The sequence below is a fragment of the Nannobrachium achirus genome, assembly GCF_963921795.1.
Source record: "Nannobrachium achirus genome assembly, chromosome: 12".
In the NCBI taxonomy this organism is placed as follows: Eukaryota; Metazoa; Chordata; class Actinopteri; order Myctophiformes; family Myctophidae; genus Nannobrachium; species Nannobrachium achirus.
In genome coordinates, this window is record NC_137832.1 from 31,440,456 (window position 1) to 31,464,974 (window position 24,519).

The 24,519-nt window shown below is 41.9% G+C and overlaps 1 protein-coding gene across 1 annotated transcript in view; it reads right to left on the reverse strand.

Annotated features, from left to right (window-relative positions):
* Positions 1-957: 957 nt before the first annotated feature.
* abca2 (ATP-binding cassette, sub-family A (ABC1), member 2) overlaps positions 958-24,519 on the reverse strand; it is a 113,687-nt gene continuing 90,125 nt past the window's right edge. The window contains exons 28-49 of the mRNA XM_080739088.1: positions 23,356-23,577; positions 22,903-23,005; positions 21,768-22,093; positions 19,658-19,871; positions 18,744-18,849; positions 17,889-18,000; positions 17,450-17,510; positions 17,107-17,281; positions 15,418-15,533; positions 12,842-12,989; positions 11,582-11,705; positions 10,875-11,007; positions 10,062-10,182; positions 9,598-9,776; positions 9,197-9,338; positions 8,945-9,079; positions 6,527-6,630; positions 5,760-5,852; positions 4,539-4,641; positions 4,232-4,369; positions 3,385-3,594; positions 958-3,118 (exon numbers count right to left, since the gene is read on the reverse strand). Of these exons, the coding sequence (XP_080595214.1) occupies positions 3,083-3,118; positions 3,385-3,594; positions 4,232-4,369; positions 4,539-4,641; positions 5,760-5,852; positions 6,527-6,630; positions 8,945-9,079; positions 9,197-9,338; positions 9,598-9,776; positions 10,062-10,182; positions 10,875-11,007; positions 11,582-11,705; positions 12,842-12,989; positions 15,418-15,533; positions 17,107-17,281; positions 17,450-17,510; positions 17,889-18,000; positions 18,744-18,849; positions 19,658-19,871; positions 21,768-22,093; positions 22,903-23,005; positions 23,356-23,577 (3,101 nt within the window). The 3' untranslated portion in view covers positions 958-3,082. The remainder of the gene's footprint in view (positions 3,119-3,384; positions 3,595-4,231; positions 4,370-4,538; positions 4,642-5,759; positions 5,853-6,526; positions 6,631-8,944; positions 9,080-9,196; positions 9,339-9,597; positions 9,777-10,061; positions 10,183-10,874; positions 11,008-11,581; positions 11,706-12,841; positions 12,990-15,417; positions 15,534-17,106; positions 17,282-17,449; positions 17,511-17,888; positions 18,001-18,743; positions 18,850-19,657; positions 19,872-21,767; positions 22,094-22,902; positions 23,006-23,355; positions 23,578-24,519) is intronic.

Consider the following 24,519-nt stretch of genomic DNA (forward strand, 5'->3'; position numbering starts at 1 on the left):
ATCACAGGGAGCTTGTCCCTGTCGCCCACCCATCCACTCACTCACTCACTCTGTGTGAGTGTAGGCAGTTTTAACCCATTTAGGCCTAGAATTATTGAATGCTTTAACCAGTGAAAAATAGCAGATCTACAAGCTCGCAGCTAACTGAGCTCCATTTAAGTGAAAAGGACCTTTTCTTTGACGATGGCTGGCCAGATTGCTGACATAGTAGAAACATAGGTTTTTCAAAAAACCTTAGAAGGATTCAAAAGACACTTGTAGAATCGGGTCAAAATTCTAATTTTCACAAATTTTCAAAAATAGCAGATCTACAAGCTCACAGCGCGGCACTCGGTGCCGCGCTGTGAGCTTGTATATCTGCTATTTTTCAATAGTTAAAGCATAAAATAATGATACACAATAAGGTGTACCCGTTCTAAGACTGTAGGGGAAGGACAGGAGGAAGGCTCTGGTGGTATTCAGTTCAGCATACTGTAAATTATGCCCACACCATGGTATCTTTTTTTCCCCCCTTCTCTGAAAATAAGATGAAAGCACACCCACCCAATACAGAACAGAGTTCAGAAACAACTGTTTAATCAGACACAGGCTCAAACGTTAAGTCAAAATGAGAATTAATTCAAACAGATGCTTTACAGCAGAAATATGTTTACAGACATTCATAAAATATAATATATATATATATATATATATATCCATGTTCTTATGCACACACATACACAAGGACACATTCCAAAGCCTTTGCTTTAGAGCAAAATTAAACACCCCAATATTTTGAGGATATTATTAAGAATTGTCTTTAACGATTGCACCTAACTCCAATAGTTGCTGGTGTCATAAGCTACCTCTTAAGTCATTTAATTCCATAATACATTTACTGATATGATCAATTCTGTTATTAGACTGAAAATGGCAGAATCCCTGAACCTTTTATTTTACATTTTACAGGGAGGGAGTTAAAGGCTTTGCCATTTGTGTAGGCCTATCATAGATGATTAACAAAATGGAAATTAAAACCTGTCCTAAATGAAACGCCATAAAAAAACAGCTGTTCAATTGAGGATAAGGTTCACAGAACTCTAAAGCCTAATTTACACTCTATCGCACAACAGTGTCGCTTGCCGACAAGAACAGATTTTCAAGCTAATAATGTGCCCACTGTTTGAAAAGCTGTTATTTTCGGGAAGCAACCACATACAATGGAGTATAAATTAGTCATAAATTAGAGTGTTATGGTCATAGCTGTCTGAGTCAACTTTTTTTTTACACTGCTCTTGGATTTTATATCAGAACAACTTAAAAAATAACAGCAATGTTGCCCCGAGACGTCAGCGACATAATTCACCCAATCGTTTTACGTTAAAAAACACCCCAAAAATAAATAAATTACAACAGTCAATTCATGTTTAATGAAAGCCCCTTCAAGTAGGAAATGAAAGAAAAAGCCGTAACAGAACCACCCAAATGATCGTGACATAGTTAAACGGAGTCATTTTGAAGAGGAATAAGACATGGTTATAACTGAATTATTACAAAACATACACCTCATGAGAGAGACCAGTTGTGAATCACATGCCAACATACAGAGCCAAGAACGTACATTGATGCCTTAATGGGGATAATTCACAAATGTACCCTTAACATTCCATTAGATCCCTCCGCAAAATCTTGTGAAAATCATGAAACCGGGTTCATATTTGACTGTACGAGTGTTGCTTGCAGAACATCTTTATTCTTGGCGAGTGACACTGTCGTACAGCCAAGTATAAATAGCCTTATTGGGTACTTCCCAAAATGAAACGATATATATTATACGGTACATATAATCTGAGAGTTCTCTTAAGTATCACAGTGATGGTAGTGCAGTTATTAGTTGAGCATCCTGTAAGGAGAGCACTGGATTCATTGAGAACTTCAGTTATATAATTTTACTGTTAACTGTAAAATATAATATAGTTAGACTGTGTCCGGTGAGAAGGAGACCATCTTGGCAGAATCCAGATCATGACAATATGTAAAAAGCACAAAAGAGGACAGCATCCAGTAGAAAGAGCCAAATAGAGACAAAAAAAAGTACAGTGGCAAAATAAGTAATAGGCTCGGTACAAGGGGAGGCACCATCTGGACCATAATCATTCCAAAGTCACTCTCCAAAATATAGACAACCCCAGGGGCAAACATCTCTCTTCGTCTTTGACAGTCAAGTGATTCCATAGGTAAATGCCATCAACAATGTCAAAACCTGGCACTTCCCAAAGTGCATTTAGTTATAAACCTTCAATTATTGCGAAATAAATCACAGTCCCCAGTGTTGATATCCAAAATAAAATAATTATTTCGCCTTCCCACATAAAAATATACTGTATTATGACATGATGACACTTGATTTGACTCGATTCATCACAGCATGCTCTCAAGGCAGGTCAAAGTTTTGGTACACGGGCCATATCTACTTAACACAAGACCACTTTGGCAGGGAACGCGTTTGAACAATTGGAAAAATGGGCCCACGGCATCAAACGCTGGGATAAATGGTTTAACCCAAAGGAGGTCATATCAGGAATGATACGTGGTGTTGCTGACATCATCGGAGAGTCAAATCAGATCATTCAGCCATCTACCGATTTACATTCTTAAGGAAATAAATAAGGGAACATTCCGAGACTACATCTTCATTCTAAATGCAAGCATTCTCGCTATCGTGGTGTGTCTTTTCCTACAGTGGCCTGTCTCTGTCACCGCAGCCTCGGACCATGGCAGGCTCGGTGACACAGCAAGGGGTCAGCTTCACAGGCCATTATCTTTGTCACTCTGCATCCCGTCCTCATACTGGAGTCTAAAAGAAACCCTCAGTCCCTCCCATGGCAAAGAATTTGAGGCTGAAATACTGTAGCAGTACTGGTCCTTACATTCCACGGCACAGAAAGCTTTGGTCCTCATCACGGTTTACAATGTAGGTACATTCCTCTCTACCTCATCTCAGAGGTCTTTCAAGTGTTTGTCTTTTTTTTCTGGTTACATCTGGTCCCCCTGTTCCAGTCATACCCCGCTAATGTCTGCCTGGTACTTGAACTCCTTTTTCTCAGCAGAGCGTGTCTGTGTTGAACGAGAGCTGCACCTGTTATGCACACACGTACGCGCACACACACACGCACGCACACACACACACACACACACACACACACACACACACACACACACACACACACACACACACACACACACACACACACACACACACACACACACACACACACACACACACACACAGGCAAGCACATACACATTTCATATCTATCATCTGTCAAATACTAAATTAATCTTTTTAATTTATTTTCAGTTGTATTAATTCATTGTAGTGATACAAAGTAGACCTCCTCTCACCCTTTCCTCTTCAAAGCTGATTAGTCCTTCATCATCATCACTCTCCAGTTCCTCTGGTTCTTCACTAACTAGGGCATTGAGCTCTGTGTTTGCTGGCTGAGGCTTGAGCAAGCTAATGATACGTTGCAGTGGCGACTGGCCGCCACTGGGGGGAGAACTCTCCTGCTGTTCCAGGTTGTCGCTCTGCTTTTTTGCAAAGTTCACAAACACCTGGGAAGGCACAGTAATTACAATAAGATATGTGATTATATTATAACAATATATTATCATGTTACTGCTAGCAGGTAATCCTCCTTAGGGTTGATATACATTTCTGTTCCATTGAGCTACTGAACAGAATCAAGTAGGGCCTTAATACTTTCTATAACTTTATACTTTAGTTATAGAAAAATAGCAGTTCTACAAGCTTGTAGATCTGCTATTTTTGAAAAGTGTGCAAATCTTTGAATATATCTATTTTTAAGCGGACATTGTAACTCAAATCTTGCTTCTGGGGGGTCCCTGGAACTAAATGTTTTGAGATGGGGATCCGTGGCCAAATACATATCATTTTGGGGGTCCTTCACATGAAAAAGTTTGAGCGCCACTGACATAGAAACATTTAAAAACTGTTTTATTTTTCTTCAAAAAAAAAAAACCTTAGAAGGATTTGAAATATTCAGAGACTTCAAAAATGGCAGATCTACAAGCTCGCAGCGCGGCACTCGGTGCCGCACTGCGATAAATAGCGATGTATATCTGCTATTTTTCAATAGTTAAAGTACCCAGGGCCCAGAATTTGGTGGGCCACCCCTGCGCAGGGACTGAGGACATAACAGCTAAATGCAGCGTCTGAAAGATGACTCACGTTGTCGAGAGTAGTCTGGCTGACGGAGTAGTCTTCAATGCCCAGTACCTCTACCACCTGCTCCATCTTACTGAAGACTTGTGCCAGGGACAGGCGCTCTGACTTCAGCTGGAACTGCACCTTGGTATGGTGGCGCTCCTTAACCAGGAAGAACAAAAGTGGACACTTTTAGACTCGAAAAACAATTTATTTCTTTTTACAAAATTAAATATCCATAGTTTTGAAAGTGTGATTTGATTCGTTGCACATTGGGGGGAACATTTCCTTTGCAGAGAAGCGAGCTAAAGAACCATGTATGATTGTCTACCTTCAGTACAGCCTCTGGGAAGTTCCTGTTGAAGAATCGGACCACTTCCTTGACACTGGAGCTTTTCTTGGTTCTCACTGTGATCATGTAGCCGTCCCCAAACCTGAACCACCCAAACAGGAGTCCATACATTATAAACTGGGCATATATACATGGTTATTCTATGTATTAGGAATGGGACGATATGAACATTTCATATCACGATTATTGTGACAAAAGAAATCACGATTTACAATATTATTGTGATAATCAAACTCCATTATCCTGGGGCGGAACATTTGCCAAAAAATAGCAGATCTACAAGCTCACAACGCGTCGCTTTTGCGACGCGTTGTGAGCTTGTAGATCGGCTATTTCTTTGGCAAAGACATTTGATAGAGAGTGAAAAAAAGTCTGTATCAAGTACGTATATTATAAGTACCTTTTACCAATTATAGAGGGTTTAAGTGGTACCAGATATGCAGCTCGTCAAATAAAAGGTGAATTGATCCCAGTGCATGAGGGAGGGCGATATCACGATTAATTAAATCTCCACGATACAATTATCGTGAGTGTTTTTTTATCACGATAAATGATAATATCGCGTATCGTCCCATCCCTACTATGTATAGCATAGTCCAGGGTAGACCGTTGCAGCTTTCTTTGTCCTTAGTACAAGGTTGGTTGCAGGTGCAGTGGTCTCAAAAACTATTAACTGACAAGCGAAGCTCTTTACGACCAAAAGGTTTGTCCTCGTATCACTCATGCACTCATCCTTAAATGTTATAGTGCTGTGCAAGTCTTTCACCACTCTAGTTCCAAGTATAGTATATACACAGAAGAAAACAGCACACATTGGCTTTTATTGTGTTATTTATGTACAAGCTGTCTCGAAGAGTGTCTGTTTGTGCGGCACGAATGCAAACTGCTTTAGTGCCCCAGCACAAGGCCAAGCAGGTACCCACATGTTTTTTTTTTCACAATAGTTCATATTTTTTGGAGCGGTGCAAACCGCTCCTACATTTCACTTAGTGTGTGTCAACCAAAAAAATGTATGACCACGTGAGCATGTATGGAGATCCGTGCTCATACACATAAAGTAACTGATGCCACGGACCTACCTTCTGTACTGCTGGAGATCATGTGTCCTCAGAGAGCGTTTCTCTCTCTCATACTATATTGATCTCTGACTGTAGGGAACGAATAAAGACACACATAGAATACGAAGTAGTGGCTTTAAACCTGTTCTTAAGGTGTTGGATGCTGCCCAGGCACTTGAATCTACCGTTGACCATGATTCCCAGTCTGGTGCACAACGCCTCACATTCCTCCATGCTGAAGAGTGAAGACAAAAGAAGGGAAAAAAAGACTGATCTCAACATTATAATCTCATTATAATCGCTATAATGCTGAATGTTACACTACAAAGTGTGACCGTCACTTGTGACCTTCAATTCATCTTGGATTAAAGGGGGATGAAACCCAGGCAGTTTGTCTTCCAATTCAGGTTAAAAACTAAAGCAGGGTAAAACATGGCATTCTGCATAAATTGACCTTATAGTACACTGTGATGTAAGCAACACAGATGCAACTAATCAAATTCATTGGCACACCTAAATATAACACTCCCATTATTCATTTGAGTAGCTGGAGATGTGTTGCTTATTAGCCTGACATATCTGTCATCTGCTGTAGTTTTTAACCTGACATGAAAAACAAAAACAAAAAAGGTTTCATGCCCATTTAAGTCTTAAGATTTAAAAATGATTTGGAAGGGGGCTGCCAATAAATTGATGACATTCGGTTCCAATGAAAATCTATTGGTTTTCAAAGTTTTCTTGAATCTAAAGGGATCATATTCTTAGTAGTAGTAATAATCTGAATTGTTTTACGATATTGTCTACTGTTAATACAAAAGTCTGCATAGGAAAGCAATCTCAATTTAACATTTGTGGTAGTAGTGAAGATAATCTTTCAAGAGCGATTTGTTTTCAGAAAGGTTGTCTCACCTGTGTGATGTCAGCACTACAGAGCGTCCAGTCTTGATGATGTCCAGGATTAAGTTCCAGAGGAATCTGCGGGCTTTGGGGTCCATGCCTGTGGTGGGTTCATCCTGATGACCCACACACAATGTCATCATACTGTTTTATCATTCTTATATGTCGTTGTTGTCGGGTGGAAACCTTGTATGTCCAAAACCATTCATTTTGTATTTATCATTTAAAAAATTAACTAAACAGCCGATCTACAAGGCAAGCACACAACGCCTCGCGGTGCGAGGCGTTGTGTGCTTGTAGATCGGCTGTTTTCACTACTTTTGTGCGACGGTCTTCTATGATGAAGCAGGGCTTTACTTTACGAGAAAAACATACAAATTTGAAACATGGAGATACAAGGTTTCTGCCCGACAGTGACGATATGAACACATTTTTTATAATTGACTAAATTGATCAGCCTGATTAGTGATTAACTACTTACAGTAAGTCCTATTTTATACTTCACTAGACCGGCCTATTCTGGAACATTGCAAGTTGGAAATGTGTGCCCCGCGCCTGGTACCTGGGCTGGTACCCTTCGTACCCATCTGCCTGTGCATTTTATGCCCATATATGGAGTGTGGTTTGATATGGTGTTTTGATTGGTTGATTTTCATGGCGGTGTCTCGAGTGCTTCTCACCAGTGAACAATGGCATAGGAAATTATAACAAAATGCACCACTTGCGGCTTGATTGGTCCTTTAGGCTTTATTGTTACACACGCATCAACGTGTAAACTAACAGCAGGTTGGCCAATGTTATGAATTAAAGGACAACTTTGTTTTTTTTACAACAAGGGCTCATATTTTAGATTGTAATTAGAGAAAAGAAAAAGTTAGTGTTAAAATGTTTTCATTTGCTTCGTTCTATTGTTTTATCCCGTTTACCATGCTAAAATGTGGGGCATGTGTACGCATGGGGGCATGCGTACAAGTGGCTAAATATGTCTTTTTAGACACAATAAGCCAGCAGTTTCTTTATTGCTATTTACAGTAACACTTCTAGCCCCCATAAGTCACATCCAACCATGAAAGGTTGCGTTGTATCTTGGGAATGGGCTTATTCTGTGTAAAATTACATATTTAGCCACGTGTGCGCATGCCCCCAACCACTGAAATAAGAATCTCTAAAACAATAGAAAGAAGTAAATGAAATCAATTTAACAGTCATCTTTTATATTCTTTAATTACAATCTAAAATATGAACCCTTGTTGTAAAAAACTAGAGTTGTCCTTTAAATTACCTTTCAATAGCAACGTTACGTTAGCAACTGCTGCTTCTCCTTCAGGGCTCAGACTGAAGAAGCGCTCCGCTGTCCCTTAACTGGACGTTCGTAAATAAACCACACTGAGTGCACTCTACCACGCCACCGTCCACTGCTCTCACTAAACTCTTTTTATTTATGTTGTCCTCCATTATGCATGCACTGTTGAGGGGGTATAAATAATGTAGATTTTGTTTATTATTGATGGTGTTTTGAGAGTGATGTCTTTTACCCTCTTATCCAGACTGACGGACAGAGATTGCACACATTTACAGGATAGTAGGATTGTGTACAACAGTGTCGCACAAACACAGCGATGAATTGTGAGGTTGCAGATCTGCTATTTTCGCTATTTTGAAGCAAATTGTACAATTAAAATAAAACATGTCTTTTTTTTCTTATAACATTGATTCTTTGGTAATTAACACACAACAAGCTGCTGGTGCAGCAGGCTATAGTAGCAGTAGGAAGAGAGTAGCATGAGGCTGTCGTACAGACACAGCATAAAATGGTCATGAATTTTATTGCATCTTCAAAATCATCCCGTTGTCCTGGACCCCTCACCTGATGTAACTTATAACTAGACAGAATAATGACCATACATTTCTTTGTGTTCATTGCGAACGTCAGGGAGCATTTAGTATGAAAATGTCCAGCTCATGTCTGTCATGCTCATGTCCGTGAGTCACGCTAACACACAACATTTCGTTACCTATCGACTTCAGTTCCTCCCCCCCATTCCATCCGTGATGGCAGGTCACAAAAAGTAACACATTTGGTGTAACACTCCCTCACATGGGTCTGTGCCGCGTCGCTGATTGGCTGTGGCTTTCACAGACAGGAACGCTGCTCTGACAACTTGGGCGCAGTGTGTGTGTGTGTGTGTGTGTGCGTGTGTGTGTGTGTGTGTGTGTGTGTGTGTGTGCGTGCGCAGTGTGTGTATGTGTGTGTGTGTGTGTGTGTCCTGCTTCTTAAATGTGCCGTATTTAGAAGCTCTGTTGTTTCAGCGCGAACTAACGGTCGCTTATCGGCCTTAGGGTGTCTTACTTGTATAGTGTAGGTTTATTAGCTGTCACCAAATCATGTAACTTGGACATGCAATGCTTGTACACTTGTGAGTCTCCTACCAGGAAAATGAGGGAGGGATATCCAATCAGGGCGATGGCAGTGGAGAGTTTGCGTTTGTTCCCACCACTGTATGTTCCAGCAGGCTTGTCTGCGTACTTGGTCAGCTCCAGTTTCTCCAAAGCCCACTGGACTACCTGAATAACAAAGGCAACACACACTAGAGCTTGTAGTGTATGTACAGTATATATACACAAGCTTAAATATACAACTGTGTGTGAGAGAGAGAGAGAGAGAGAGAGAGAGAGACCAACCCTGTCCTGGTCTTTCCAGGGAATACCACGCAGGCGTGTGTAGAGGTCCAGATGCTCCCTGGCGGTCAGATCCTCAAAAAGGGCATCAAACTGGGGACAGTAACCAATACTCTGCTGTACACGCAACAGCTCCTTCAGGATACTGCATGGACATACACACACACACACACACACACACACACACACACACACACACACACACACACACACACACACACACACACACACACACACACACACACACACACACACACACACACAGTCAAAATCCTTATCTTGAGGTTGGTATGTCAACATACTGCACCTCATTACATGGGAATCTTTAACTCAAGTACAAATCTGACTGAGGAACGTTCACTTTGTCCACCACTGACATCACAGCGAGTCATCAGCTGTCTCACCTGTTTCCATCTATGAAAGCCTCCCCTCCTGTGGTGCTCTCATCCCCCGTAAGCATCTTAAACGTGGTGGTCTTCCCCGCTCCATTCACCCCCAGCAGGCCAAAACATTCACCTGGACGGACGCCCAGACACAACCGGTCCACAGCTTGGATGCGACCCATCCTCCTAGATTTGTAAACCTAGAGGATGAAGCCACAGGAGTGTGCACGCACGGGCACACACGCACACGCACACACACGCACACACACACACACACACACACACACACACACACACACACACACACACACACACACACACACACACACACACACACAGGCCTTATACATATTAAACTCGGTGTCCTTGATGTTAGGAAGGCAGAGAATCACTGCCTTACAGCATCTATTCTATCACCTGCGTGTTCCCAACAAGAAACTAGAGCACGCAGCACGACAAGAGCCATGCTGTTATGTGTCGTGTACCTTGGTGAGGTTGTCAATCTTCAGCATGTCGTTGTCAGCGTCTCCTCGCAGCACCCTGCGCCGCTCACAGGCTACATCCACATCATCATCTTCTATGGGCTGGCAGCTCACTGGCACTCTCCTGAAGAAACATCAGGACAGCTTGTAGGAATGTGTGTGATGTGATCAGCTGCTAATCAGCCAGAAGTCACTCAGAAACAAACCCATAATGCCAGGGACGTGCAGAGAATGTTAGAGAGGCAGCTAGGGCTACTGTAAAATGTCAAAAAAGGCCTTTTGGTGGAAATATCGAAAATAGCAGACCTCCAAGCTTGGAGTTCTGCTATTTTCGATGCGTGAAACCACACTGAACTAACAAAGTCTTTGGTCCCTAACAAGGTAATTTTTACAACAAGTTATCTCACATTGCATGGTCTTTTTCTCTAGTGCCTCCGATCTTCAGTGAATACAATACAGTATTATGCCCCCTTTTTCCCTTTTTAGCCCCAATAAGGGGATCCAAGGATGACACCATCGGTCACCGGTCAGTTCAAACCACCTTGGTCTGATTGGTTGTATTGTAAGGGGTCTTTTGTTTGTTAGGTCTAAACCAAGTAATAAACTCAATTTACAATCAAAAACCATAATATCTTGTACACATAAATGTGGGCAGATGTGTTTATGTACAGCAAACCACCATAGCTAAGCAGTGCATGCGTGCGCACGCACGCGCGCACACACACACACACACACACACACACACACACACACACACACACACACACACACACACACACACACACACACACACACACGCACACACAACAGACTTACTGAGGTTTCCTGAGAAAATTGTACTGGCAGAGGATGGTGATGAGGAAGCCAACGAAGCCCTCTATCGTCATGGCAACTAATCCTCGGGTCACGATGTCCCACTCAAACGGAGACTTCATCTTGTCAAACTGACCTGGAGGACATTCATTCATCTTCTGTTTAACAACATGTCATAAAGTCCATGGTCCTGGGAGAATACTTCATGATGACCTAGTTTCAACTGAGAAACACCATTTATGTTCTTCCAGAGTTGGGCTGCAACTATCAATTATTTTCTTATGCTATCGGTTGCTTTTTCTATTAATAGAATAATCAAGAAACTTGTTTTTTTGTTGTATACTATGCATCGCAATTTTCGGTAAATGTTTATCCTATAACAATATGCCCAATTATTAATATATTATTTCATTATATGATTATAATTGATTAAAATTATTAGTTCGGGCGCCTGCTGGCCTACTGGTCCAGGCGCATACCACTTAGGCATTGACACATATGCATGGATGCCTGGCCGTGTCGCCGGTTCGATTCCCGATCCGGACGACCTTTGCCACGTGTCACTCCCCATCTCTCCCCCCATTTCCTGTCTGTCTACTGTCCTATCAATAAAGGCATAAAAGCCCCCCCAAAAAAAACAAATCTTAAAATGATTAGTTCAGTTAACTGTTGCGCCCCTATTTAAAACGATAAAACACATTAATATGCACCTATTTTGGCGTAGTACTCATTGATGTACTCGTTATAGGCCATTTCCATCAGCCCATGGCCCAGGTTGTAGTTGGGGAAGATCAGGAAACAGGACTTTAGATAGCTGTTGACTCTCTTCAGATCCTACAGCAGAACAGGATGGCATTCGTTGAAGTAGACATGAAAGGATGGAGATGGGGAAAAAATGAAAGATTTCTGAATGGAAATCAAATGAACAAACAAATAAAGCACGCACATCCACTCCCTATAAAACAGGTGCTGGGCCAAAAAGATTAAAGTCTGCACACTGGGTCATGCTCCAAAGCTTTAAAAAGTATTTTGGTTCCATTTACACCATTGGACGTAACGTTTCGAGCCTTCCGGCACTTCATCAGAGGTCTGATGACATCACTTCCAATGGTTTAAAAAGGAACCTTTTTGAGTGGAAATCAAAGAAAACCCCAGCATTAACACAAAACAAACCAAAAAGTACAGACAAGCTACAGGAAAAACGGTAGATGCTACAGAAAAGGATACAACGGTTAAAGGAGTAGTTCACCCCCAAAATGACTTTTTCTCTATTCATTACTCACGCCATGGACACTTGAGTTCAATAATATTTCTTTGTATTTGTCGAACTCCGAAGACAAAAAATTGAATTGAACCCCCACAATGGGGGTACATTTATTGTAATCAAATTAGTGTTTAAGGAATGCGACAAAAACCTACAAATATTCTTGAACTCAAGTCTCCATGGCGTGAGTAATCATTATAGAGAAAAGTCATTTTGAGGGTGAACTTTTTGAAAATAGCCGATCTACATGCTCACAACGCCTCGCAACGCGAGGCGTTGTGAGCATGTAGATCTGCTATTTTCACAATATTTGTCTGTGGAACCGAGTCACATTAAATGTAATAGCTACAATTCCAAGTGCTTGTCAGGGTGGGGGTCCCCAGTTCAAATATGTTTATTTTGGGGGTCACGGCCTAAAAAAGGTTTGAGAACCACTGGTATAGAGCATTAACAAATTCATCCACCAGGGGCATTGACAATTCATTTTTATGACTTCCTATCTAGCCAAGCTTTATAAACTATATATTTTTTTTAAAGAGAAAACAATAAAAAAAATTAAATAAGCGAATATTCGACCTCGGTGAACAGCGTTGAATAGTGACTTTGATATTCGAATATTTGAATATTTGGTGAATGCCCTAGTAGTAATCGACACCATTACATGTGGAGGTATAAACCAGGCATCACTCTTGAGAGCTTGACTGACCTTGTCGTGTTCAAACAGCTGCAGGAGGAAGGTGGCCACCGTGGCAGTGATGCCGATGAAGAGGTTGATGACGATGAGAAACACGTAAGCCGTGCTCGGCACTTCAAACCAGAAGGAGGCAGGGTACATGATAGGAGTGATGGACCACCTGGGTACATGAGATTACATTACATCAATGGTTCTCAACCTGTGGGTCGGGACCCCCAGAGGGGTCCCCAAATTATTTTGGGGGGTCCCCAGATGTTTAGCCAAATACATTGTTTTCTCACTCAACAGTCAACAGACCAACATACAGTATACGACGGTAAGTGTATACAGGGTATCTGCACATTTCTAAAGTGACAATTTAACAACTTTAAAGACCTTTTTAGTAGGCTACCTCTGGTCAAACATTGGTCAAATTGTCAAATATTAGAGGCAGAAAATGTGAAAATAGCTGATCTACATGAAAATAGCTGATCTACATGCTCACAACGTTGCGAGGCGTTGTGAGCATGTAGATCGGCTATTTTCACAACGGAATAGATCGAGTCAAACTACATTTAATGCCAACTCCTACAATTCCAAGTGCCTGTGCAGGGTTGGGGGTCCCCAGTTCAAAAATGATTATTTTGGGGGTCGTGGCCTGAAAAGGTTGAGAACCACTGCATTACATTACACACAGATATTTTACTTAAAGGGATAGTTGACCACCAAAATGACTTTTGTTTCCTAACGATTACTTACCCCATGGAGCCATGAATTCATGGATATTTTTTCGTTTTTGTTGCATTCCTAAGCCAATAATTTGATGACCAGCAGTGGTTTCCTATGGAGACACAACACAAAGAGTCTCCTTTGTGTCTCCATAGAGAACCACTGTCGGTTTGTTGTTTACCCGGTATCCGAGTTTCTTCGAGGTGCTATTTTGTTCTCTCTGCACTCTGCAGTATGTCACCATTTACCTTGTCGCTTATTGACTATAGCTCTTGCTTACTCTGCATATTCTCAGCTCTGGATTAGAGTGTCTGGTAAAGGCTTAAAGGCCTAGAATTATTGAATGTTTTAGCTATTGAAAAATAGCAGATATACAAGCTGCGAGCTTAAGCTGCGAGCTTATAGATCTTTTTGGATGGATATTTTGAAAATGTGTGCAAATCTTTGAATATATGTATTTTCAAATCGAACGTTTGTAACTCAAATTTTGCTTCAGGGGGGTCCCTGGAACTAAATATTTTGAGATGGGGGTCCTTGGCCAAATACATATCATTTTGGGGGTCCTTCACATGAAAAGGTTTGAGAACCACTGACATAGTAGCCTCTCAAGAACAGACTAACTGGGCTCCATTTAAGTGAAAAGGACATTTTCCTTGACGATGGCTGGCCAGATTGCTGACATAGAAACATAGGGTTTTTAAAAAAATCTTAGAAGGATTCAAAAGACACTCATAGAATCGAGTCGAATTAGAATTTTCACGATTCGCAGCGCGGCACTCGGTGCCGCGCTGTGAGCTTGTATATCTGCTGTTTTTCAATAGTTAAAGCATAAAATAATGATACACAATAATGTGTACCTGTTCTAAATGGGTTAAATTGTACATACTACTGTGAAAGCAAGGGACTAAAATGTTAAGCATTGTGTTTTTTCCTTTTCCCTGAAACCACATTGAGTATTCAGCAGCAACAAAATTGCTGAAGGTGTCAAAAAAAAGAGCTTTTAGCAAAAAGGAACCTGTCAAATTGTTAATGTTTTAATTTAACTCTGAGGGCGTACAAATGACTCAAATGGATGTAATCTCCCAGAATTAAATTAACACTCACTTCACTGCGTCAATAAACTGGGAAAAGAAGAATGTTAAGCTTTTCAATCTTATATTGGCTAAGACACCATGATATGCCTTTTCAATTTACATTCATCAAATATTCATTTGGGTCCCATGAAATTGCATTGTGGAGAGGGGCGGTTCTGAATTATAAATCTTCTTTTTTGCATCTCATTTTTCGGGTTGTGTAGGAGCGAGTTCTATTATTTTTGGCTTTAGTTTAACATATAAATGAGGACATGGCAATAATAATAATGGCACTGGGGGTTAAGGGAGGTGTGTGTGTGTGTGGGGGGGGGGGGGGGGGGGGGGGGGGAGCAGCCTGCGGCGGCGTGATCCAGTGACTTTCCTCTAGATCTCCTCTTGATAAACTTTACAAGTGGGGCAAGCGAGGTAAACAACGAGTTAGAGGAGAGGGAGGGGCCCATGAAAGAGCACTCACCCAAAGGGGTGAAAAATAGCAGATATACAAGCAGATATACGATCTACGCTCACAGCGTGGCACCGAGTGCCCCGATGTGAGCGTAGATCTGCTATTTTTTTTAAATCATGAAAATGTGTGCAAGAAACCTATGTTTCTATGTCAGTGGTGCTCAAATGTTCATGTGAAGGACCCCCAAAATGATATGTTTTTGGCAACGGACCCCCGGATCTCAAAAATATTTAGTTCCAGGGACCCCCCAGAAGCAAAATTTGAGTTTTGACTTTTCAAAAGAAGCTTTGAGCTTGTATATCCCCCCCCCCCCCCCCCCCCCTTGTGACGACCCTGCTCACCCATAGAGGAGAAAGAGGGAGAGGACGGCTGGGAAGTTGGTCGGGGACGTGTAGGCAGGCAGGTCAAAGACAAAAAGAATGAGAACGCAGCATGTGGCAGGAACCAGGTAGTTCATCTGAAGAGAGACAGAGAGGTTGGAACACAGTATCTCTGTAGCCATTAAACAAAACGGGTATCTTTATATTACAAAAGAGTAAGTGATCTACTTCCGGGTCATGTATCGCTAACTTAAATACCAAACCACTTGGCCAAGATGTACTACATATGTACTAAATATAGCTTAAAAATTCAAACACCCATGTCACCTTTGCAAGATGTCGTTTCCAAACCTCTGTATACAGTTGTATTCGTTATTACCCTCATATTTTGCCTCTGTATAAAATAGTCCGCCGGTCAAATATGTCCGACCGGAAACGTGCGCTGCGGCACAATAGTTCCGCCACAATAGTCCCCCCCCCCCCCCCCCAATTTTTTTTTTTTTTTTTACTTCTTTTTTTTTTTTTTTTTTTAACTAGATGTGAGCGGCCCGAAGGGCCGCGACCCTCTAGTTTTCTTACATTGATGCTCCTACATATTATCATGCAAGCACCAGTTAAAGTTACTTTCCATCCCTCATCCCATAACCCACACACTGCACATCATTTCGGAGCTCATATCTTTGAACGGGTAAGGGCTAGTAATAATAATTTCAGGATATCAAACGAGACAACATTGTAGGCCGTCGAGGAGGGTTGTGTGAGGTGAGGGAGAGGAACGGAACGGAGGTCCAGAAAGTCCAGGAAAGATGGACATTTTGATATCAAAGATTTTAACCAGCTGTTGAAGGAAAAGCAGAGCAACTACATGGCATATTTACTACCTAAAATGTATAAATCCTTTACAAACAAGCTAACAGAGACGAACGTGCACTGCCTCTGGTCTGTTTCCCTGTCTGCTGAGCTCTTCTCCCGGGCCACACACAGCCGAGTCTCTCCGCTGTTCGACGCATCGACACGCTCTGTTGCTGATGTTGGTTTTACAACACTGCTGATTTACAATGGTGTTATTATTGCTGCTCTGCCTGGATTCTCCTCTGTCCAAACACGTCAAAGACGTCATAAACTATCTTGTGTGACGAGAGAGAGACGAGACGAGAGGAGTCTCTCTAGTAGCACAGAGCTACAACCAGGAAATGTAACTGAAGCAGCGGGCTTAACAATATTCATAAAAACAGCCTACGTCACTGAGGAGCAAATGTACTGTGTGTGAGAAATGTTTAGTTGCGCCAAATATTTACTTTCAACACAGAAACGGGAAAAAAATGCAGATTTAGGTACAAAATAAGCAGCAAACTATACCAATGCACAAAACTATGAAGACGTTGTCTTATATTCTTGCTCCTTGTCACAAGCAACAACTGTACTGTACCTCGGACGTAAACAAGACCGTAAAAGGACTTATTTGGGGTGTTTCTTTTAGGCAGGGTGTTTAACTCTACTTGTACTGTACTACATTTTCGTCTAATAAAATATTCAATCAATCAATCAATATCTGTTAAAGTCAAACAAATACCTCACATCCCTTTAAGGGTTATATGCATTAAAGATGGAGGACATTTGGTTGTCACAAGAATAGAAAAGCAACACAAAACAGTCTCCCACCCTTTCCCACACACACACCAAAGCATAATGTACTAATTCCTCCCTCACCATGTCCCAGATATAGTTGGCCAGCCAGTAGATAACCGGGTCACAGCCGCTGACAAACTGCAGGTGTTTGGCCTTGGTGGATTTCTCTGCCACCAGGAAAACCACAAAACTGGCCGGGACAAAGGACATGGCTACGATGATAAAGATGGCAATCACCACATCTGTCCCCTGGAGCCTGGAAGGTAGATATATATGAAAAAGATGAGGAGAGGAGAGGAGAGAGGAGGAGAAATCACAGTTATATAATGTACAAGTTATGCTTTATTTCTTCTAATGACAGGTGTTTACGCAGCACCAAAGAAATGAGTCAGTGAAGGCAAGAAGTAATGCGAAAATAACTTACAAGTAGTCCAAAGACAGGCTGGCACTTGTTCTATTCATTGGGTGATTTGTCAGTGTGATGCCTGCAAAATCAACAAACTGTTTTTATTGTACTGTACATTGTATTCCTCAAAAGCAAAAACACTAATTAACTTATTATACTACACAGCAATGAGCAAAATAACTTATTATTCTGTTTTGATAGAAAGTATTAGACGTATAACTTATACCACAACACATTTTCTTAGCATTCTTTCAGTGTAGTGATATAGTATGCAAACAAAACCAGACATAAGACAAAATGCAAACATGTTTGAACAAGAAGGCAAGATATAAAGATTAGAATAGTGGACAAATACAGTGTAACAGGGAAAATAATGGTTAATGTAATACAGGACAAATAAAAGCTAGTTTATAGATGTACAGTAGGTTGTGTGGATGGTGAGGTTTAATGTCATTACCGTAAGCAGCAGGGTTGCCTTTGGAAGCAGGAAGGTTGGCACGAAGGATGGCATTGTTAAGAACGTTGAGATAAGTTGGCATGCTGTGGTACCCCTTGTTGTTGTACAGAACCTAGACAGCAAATAGTTTTTCTTAAGTGTTAATAGTCGTGACTCGTGGACAATGTGTTGATTTCATGTTTTTGTAAACACAAGTATTCCTCATTCCATCAGTCAGAAGTATTAAAGTATTTGCTGGCATTATGCCAGCAAACCCTGGCATAATGTTTAGGATTCAGTTAAACCTCAGTGGCAAATTACTACTGATACTGCTGTGTAGAAAGAAACAGGGCAGATTCAATGAATGGAAGCTCTAATATTTCAGAGATATCCAGGGATGTACAGGGCTTAAAATGTATCAAGGGGCTTTATTAATCAAGGTCAAATAAACATGTCAACAATACAAATCAATAGGGATAGTTTTTGCTAGAGTAATTCATAAATGATTGGATCGTTATATAATACAAAAAAGAAAAATCGAACCTCTGTTCGAAGTGGAGCTGTGTGTGTGTGTGTGTGTGTGTGTGTGTGTGTGTGTGTGTGTGTGTGTGTGTGTGTGTATTGCAGTTGATGCTCAGGGCAGGCTAGACTCAACAGCACCTCTCTGGTCACCCAGGGTTACTACATACAGGCTACATACAGACCCACAGACCCACCCACCCACATACCCACATACCCACCCACATACCTACACACACGGCCACGTATAGGGAGCTTGTGTTCCACACAGCTCCAAAAAGAAAAGCATAAAGAAATCCTATATGGCAATATTGTTTTCATTCTGAATTCAGTGTACAGTTAGTGTGTCTCTCATACCTGAGCTGATCTGCGAACAGCTATCTTGCGAACCATGGGTGGTATATTCCTCCCAAAGGATGCTGGGATTGATTTCTGTATGTTACCCACTGTTATACCGCCATATCTGTTTAAATACAATGTGAGACAGTGAATGCAATGCAAACATCTCAATCTTTTACTAACTTCTTCATACAAGTGAAAGAAGTCTGCCCTCACATATCACCAGGTTGTATTATTATTATTTACAGGACCACTGTGGAAATATGTGTTTTATCTAACGCTTTCAAGTGCTATCCTCTGGACTCCTAATTTGCCTCCTGTTGTCATGAGTGGTTGCTTGAATCCTATTCAAATCAATCTATCAATCAGTCATGAAAAGATACATCTGTTGACTGCATAACACTGAGTAATGTGTGCCATTAAATAGATTTTCTGGTATACCTACTGAAAACAAACAAACAAGCAAACATCAGACAAAGATTTCAATGAGGCCATGTTATAGGTGAGCACCTCCTCGATAGCAGCCAAATAAATCATCATTAAAGGAGTAGTTCACCCCCAAAATGACTTTTTTTCTATTGATTAGTCACGCCATGGAGACTAGAGTTCAATAATATTTTTAGTTTTTTGTCGCATTCCTAAGACAAAAATGTGATAACAATAAATGTACCCCCATTCGTTCCGGATGGGGACCTGTTTCGAAACGGGTCCCCATCCGGAATCAATGGGGGTAAATTTACTTGAATCAAATTTTTGTCTTATGAATGTGACAAAAACCAAAACATATTATTGAACTCTACTCTCCATGGCGTGACTAATCAATAGAAAAAAAGTCATTTTGGGGGTGATCTACTCCTTTAAGTACACAATAAAACAAAGTCCTATATAATTCAGATTCTGACAGCTGTGAAAGATAAAGACAAAGGTCCCACCTGTGCAGGCGCACTCTGTCTGAGGTAAAGAGGAGGTACTCGGAGACATTGCGACCGGTGATGTCCACCAGAATGTCCCCCGTCACCACCTTCATGAGAGGGGGCCGTCCTCCCACCCCGCTGGGACAGGAGAAGCCAGAGCCTTGCATGGAGCAGGTGCAGCGGACTGGCTCGTGGATGGACAGGGGCAGGCTGGGTGGAGACGTCACTGGCTCTGACCACAGGAAGGGGCATACAAGGAGTTACCCATTGTGTATCATTATTTTATGCTTTAACTATTGAAAAATAGCAGATATACAAGCTCACAGCGCGGCACCGAGTGCCGCGCTGCGAGCTTGTAGATCTGCTATTTTTGAAAAATCGTGAAAATTAGAATTTTGACCCGATTCTATACATGTCTTTTGAATCCTTCTAAGGTTTTTTTTGAAAAACCTATGTTTCTGTGTCAGCAATCTGGCCAGCCATCGTCAAAGAAAAGGTCCTTTTCACTTAACTGGAGCACAGTTAGTCTGTTCTTGAGAGACTACTATGTCAGTGGTTCTCAAACCTTTTCATGTGAAGGACCCCCAAAATTATATTTATTTGGCCACAGAACCCCATCTCAAAATATTTAGTTCCAGGGACCCCCCAGAAGCAAAATTTTAGTTACAAACGTTCGCTTTGAAAATACATATATTCAAAGATTTGCACACATTTTCATGACTTTTTCAAAAATAGCAGATCTACAAGCTTGCAGCGCGGCACTCGGTGCCGCGCTGTGAGCTTGTATATCTGCTATTTTTCACTGGTTAAAACATTCAATAATTCTAGGCCTAAATGGGTTAAAGAGATGGTTGCCATAGTTTTGTACTGTTTCTGTTTAATATGTGTCTATTTAAAGGAGCGAGAAACCCCGCCTCTAATTTGTTTTATGGGATTTCAGAACATGAAAAGAAATCTGAAATGTAGGCGTGGTTATCTGCCGTTGTGGGGGGAGGGGGCGGAGTATTGCGTCTTCTTCTATCAGAGAGAGACAGACCGAAGCTGTCAGCTGTGGGCAGTTGTTGCTTTTCCATTTCGGAAACATTTTTTAAAACCAGTCATTGGAGGTATAAAAAGTATAAAGATTCGGCAACGGACGCTAGGCTATCGTGTAGTGTGTGTGTGTGTGTGTGTTTGTGTGTGTGTGTGTCGTGACAGTGCGCGCACACACGCGAAAACTAGCAGATCTACAAGCTCACAACGCGTCGTGAAAGGGACGCGTTGTGAGCTTGTATATCTGCTATGTAGCTATGTAGCCTAGCTAACAGCCGTAGCATAGCAGCTTCTCATGTAGACACGTTGGTGTCGGCTCTACGGCTAATAGCTAGGCTACATACATAGCCTATATACAAGCTCACAACGTGTCGCTTTCGCGACGCGTTGTGAGCTTGTAGATCTGCTATTTTTCGTGTGGACGTTGTGTGTGTGCGTGCACTGTCACGACACGCACGCACGCACACACACAGGCTACACTACACAGAAAATAACACAGGCACCACACAGTGTAACTGTCTGTTGACGGAGCCTGCTCTTCGTTCTGTCTGGCTGAAACAAGCATACCGTGAAACCACGCCCCCCTTGATACAACTCTATATTAAACAAACGTTAATATTAATTAGATATGCCTACGTCACGTTGCACCACAGAACATTGATAGCTAATATTTAATGAGTGGCGCGAAAGATTTCTTTTGACCTAGAAACTGGAAGTACACAGAAATAGCTACAGAGACAGCAGAAAGCTCTGAATCCCCAAGCCTATGGGCAAATTGAACCATATCACTGCTCCCTATCACAAGTGACTCATTGATATAATATATATTTATAGAAAAAGTGATTTTGTGTTTCATGCTCCTTTAACAATACCCTAATAGACCCCCAGGTGTGGTTATAATATACAAATATGTCTTCCCTGTGTATTTGTGGTTATTTCCTGAAAGCTGAAAGCCTCTGAGTCAAAAGGCCAGAGTGAAATAAACAGATTTAAGGACATCATAAAATCATCCCCTCCCCTTTTCACAGTCCAGCAACAGCTGTGGGTGTGGCTAACTTCAACTTCAACACAGATCTTTAGACTCATGCAGACTCACCATGAATGGTGGTAGGAGGGGCGGCCGTGAAGTTCCACAGCCCGTCCTCAAAGCGTGGGTCCGGGTCGTCCGAGGGGGCCGGGGAGGGGGGCGGGGGCACAAAGTTGGAGAGGGGCACGCCCTGCGTGAAGGAGTCCAGACACATGGAGTCAAAGTATCGGGCGGCGAGGGTCTTGGAGTTGTTGGCGTTGGGGTTGAGGGTCTGTGCCAGCTGGTCCAGTGTGCTGTTGAAGGGGGTTTTGAGGACACAGGTGGCGCCCACGCCCGAGGGCAGACGCAAGGTGTCGATGATCTTCTGAGGACTGGCATCTGGAGAGAATTTACTCCTGACGGAACCAAAGCACAGGTAGATGCACAGATGTTCACAGTTACTCAAAGACACATGACATAAATACTTCACGTTGGACGCCGTCTAACCCCAATTATTTGGCTATAGAGTGCTACCATTCACTTACGCTTTATTTTGAAGAGCCCAAAAGAGCCCCGGAAGCCACGTGCGTGTGCATGTTGTGTATTCTGACGGTTTTAAAATGTACGTCAGTTTTGTTTAAAAAAAGTGGCATGCATGGTGTTAAAGGTATATTCAGTGATTGTATTTCATTCACATAAAAATATAATTGGTACATTTTCATTCATTCTCCTCACTAGAATGTGTGCTGACCATATAAGGACCTCCACCATGGCCCGTGTTACGAGCATAGCTAGATTCAGTTTTCAGAGGTGGCCAGCCAGTCCTCGACCAATCAGGGTAGAGTTATGTTATGATGTTTAGTTATGATGGTCAAAATAAAAGTTTTGAGAACCACAGTCGCTCTGAATTAAGAACGTCTGCTAAATGCCTAGATTGTAAACTACTGAACTCATAAAATGCCACAGTCTCGTAGTAAATCAGTATCATACATATCCTGAAGCTGGAGACGTAGGCCTACCGATATTTAGTGATTGGGTCTGATGATCAAAACGAGAAAATTATAATGGTGTAAAAAATCTATAAAAAACTAAACATTTCCACGCTGTAAGGCCAGTAAGGGAAAAGATGACCCCCGGCCACTTTCATTATCACTGAATACACCTTTAAGTGATACCGGTACATACATTTTTACATGAAATTAATTAGCTTTTCAGGGCATCTGACCTGTACATCTGTCTGTCCTCATTGGCGTAAGGAATAAAGTTGCCTCTGGGTTGGGTGTAGTTACGATATTGAGATGGGGACAAGATCAGCGGTGGAAGATCTCCTGCAGAACAGAAGAGGATAAAAGTTGCAGGTCCACCAGGACTATAAGGATGGCTGTCGGTTTGTCAGTTGAAGATTACAAAAGTATTGTTATCATAGTGCACTTAAAGTACCAAAAATAATGTACAAACAGTTTGAAAATAGCAGATCTACAAGCCCGCAATGCGTTGGGAGCTTGTAGATAGATTTCAAATAGCCTAGGTATAAAATAGGGCTGAAGTGCTTAATGCCAATTCCAATTAGGTGTAAGAATCAACACAGACTAGAGGCTGCTAGCACGACCGCAGCCTCAGATCTTTAGCGCTAAAGACTCTTAAGTCGCCTTATAACATTGTCACACTGGCTTCTTACCTATCGCAGGTACAGACAGAGCTACAGTCATGGCGACGCAGACGAAGAAGGCGGGCAGGAGGATCTGAGAGAAGAGGCCCTTGGTGTTCCTCTTGGCACAGTGGAAGCGTTTGACGATGAGGCCGTGGAACTGACGCAGTCGCAGCCACCAGCCCTCCAGCTTAAAGCTGCCCTGACCTTCCAGCACCTCAGGCTCCGTGGATGAGGGGTTCTCTGCATCACCTAGGGGCGTGACCAGAGATGTGTGAATGGAGCCTCAATAAGAATACACCAGGAGAACCATTAACTGTATCAATAATTATTAGCAATATTAACAAAATGTTAGAAAAACAGATACTTTGTTGCCTGCTTGTTTCTATCACTCAACAGCTGTATTTATGTATGTATTTGAATTGAAAATATTTGTTGTTGTTTGTTTGTTGTAACTCAATCTAATTGTCTCCACCAGCCGAAGGCATGGGGGAGAGTATGTTTTCCCCTTCGTCCGTCCGTGTGTCCGTGCGTCCGTCCGTGTGTGTGTCCTCGCAGTTTGTGTGCACCTAATCTCAGTTGCTGTTAGCCCGGTCACTGCCAAAGTGAGCACACACATTCCCTGGATGCCAATCTAAAACCTCTGCCCTAAATTTTTCAAATGGGCCTTTTCTAGCGCCAACTAGTGGCCGATGTTCGCAAAACATATTTCTGTGCACTACTCTTACAGATTTTGTCAAAAAATCCTACAAATCGGTAGGCAGTATCTCGACAGTCATGTGATCAACACGGATCTGTCCGATTTTGCATATTCCATCCTGATTGGCTAATATTGGCTTCCAAAGTTTGTAGGATTGAGCCGTTTTGAACAAAATGCCTCAAATCCCAAACGCAAAGTGCAATTATCATGAAATCGCACACACACGTTCCCACTAGATCGAGGAAGAAATGCCAATTCAAATTTTTGAAATCAGCCTCATGGTGGCGCTATAACGGGCCGTTTTGTGGTTTTACCTATAACTCCACCGATCAGTTTCAAACTTTGTAAGCGCACTCCCTAGAGGCCAAGGAAAAACCCTTTCCCTGCATTTTTCACATCAGCTTTTTATAGCGCCACCTTTTGGCCGACTTATGTAAAACACATTTTTGGATATTACTCCTTCAGATTTCCTCCAAAAATAACACAAATCAGTA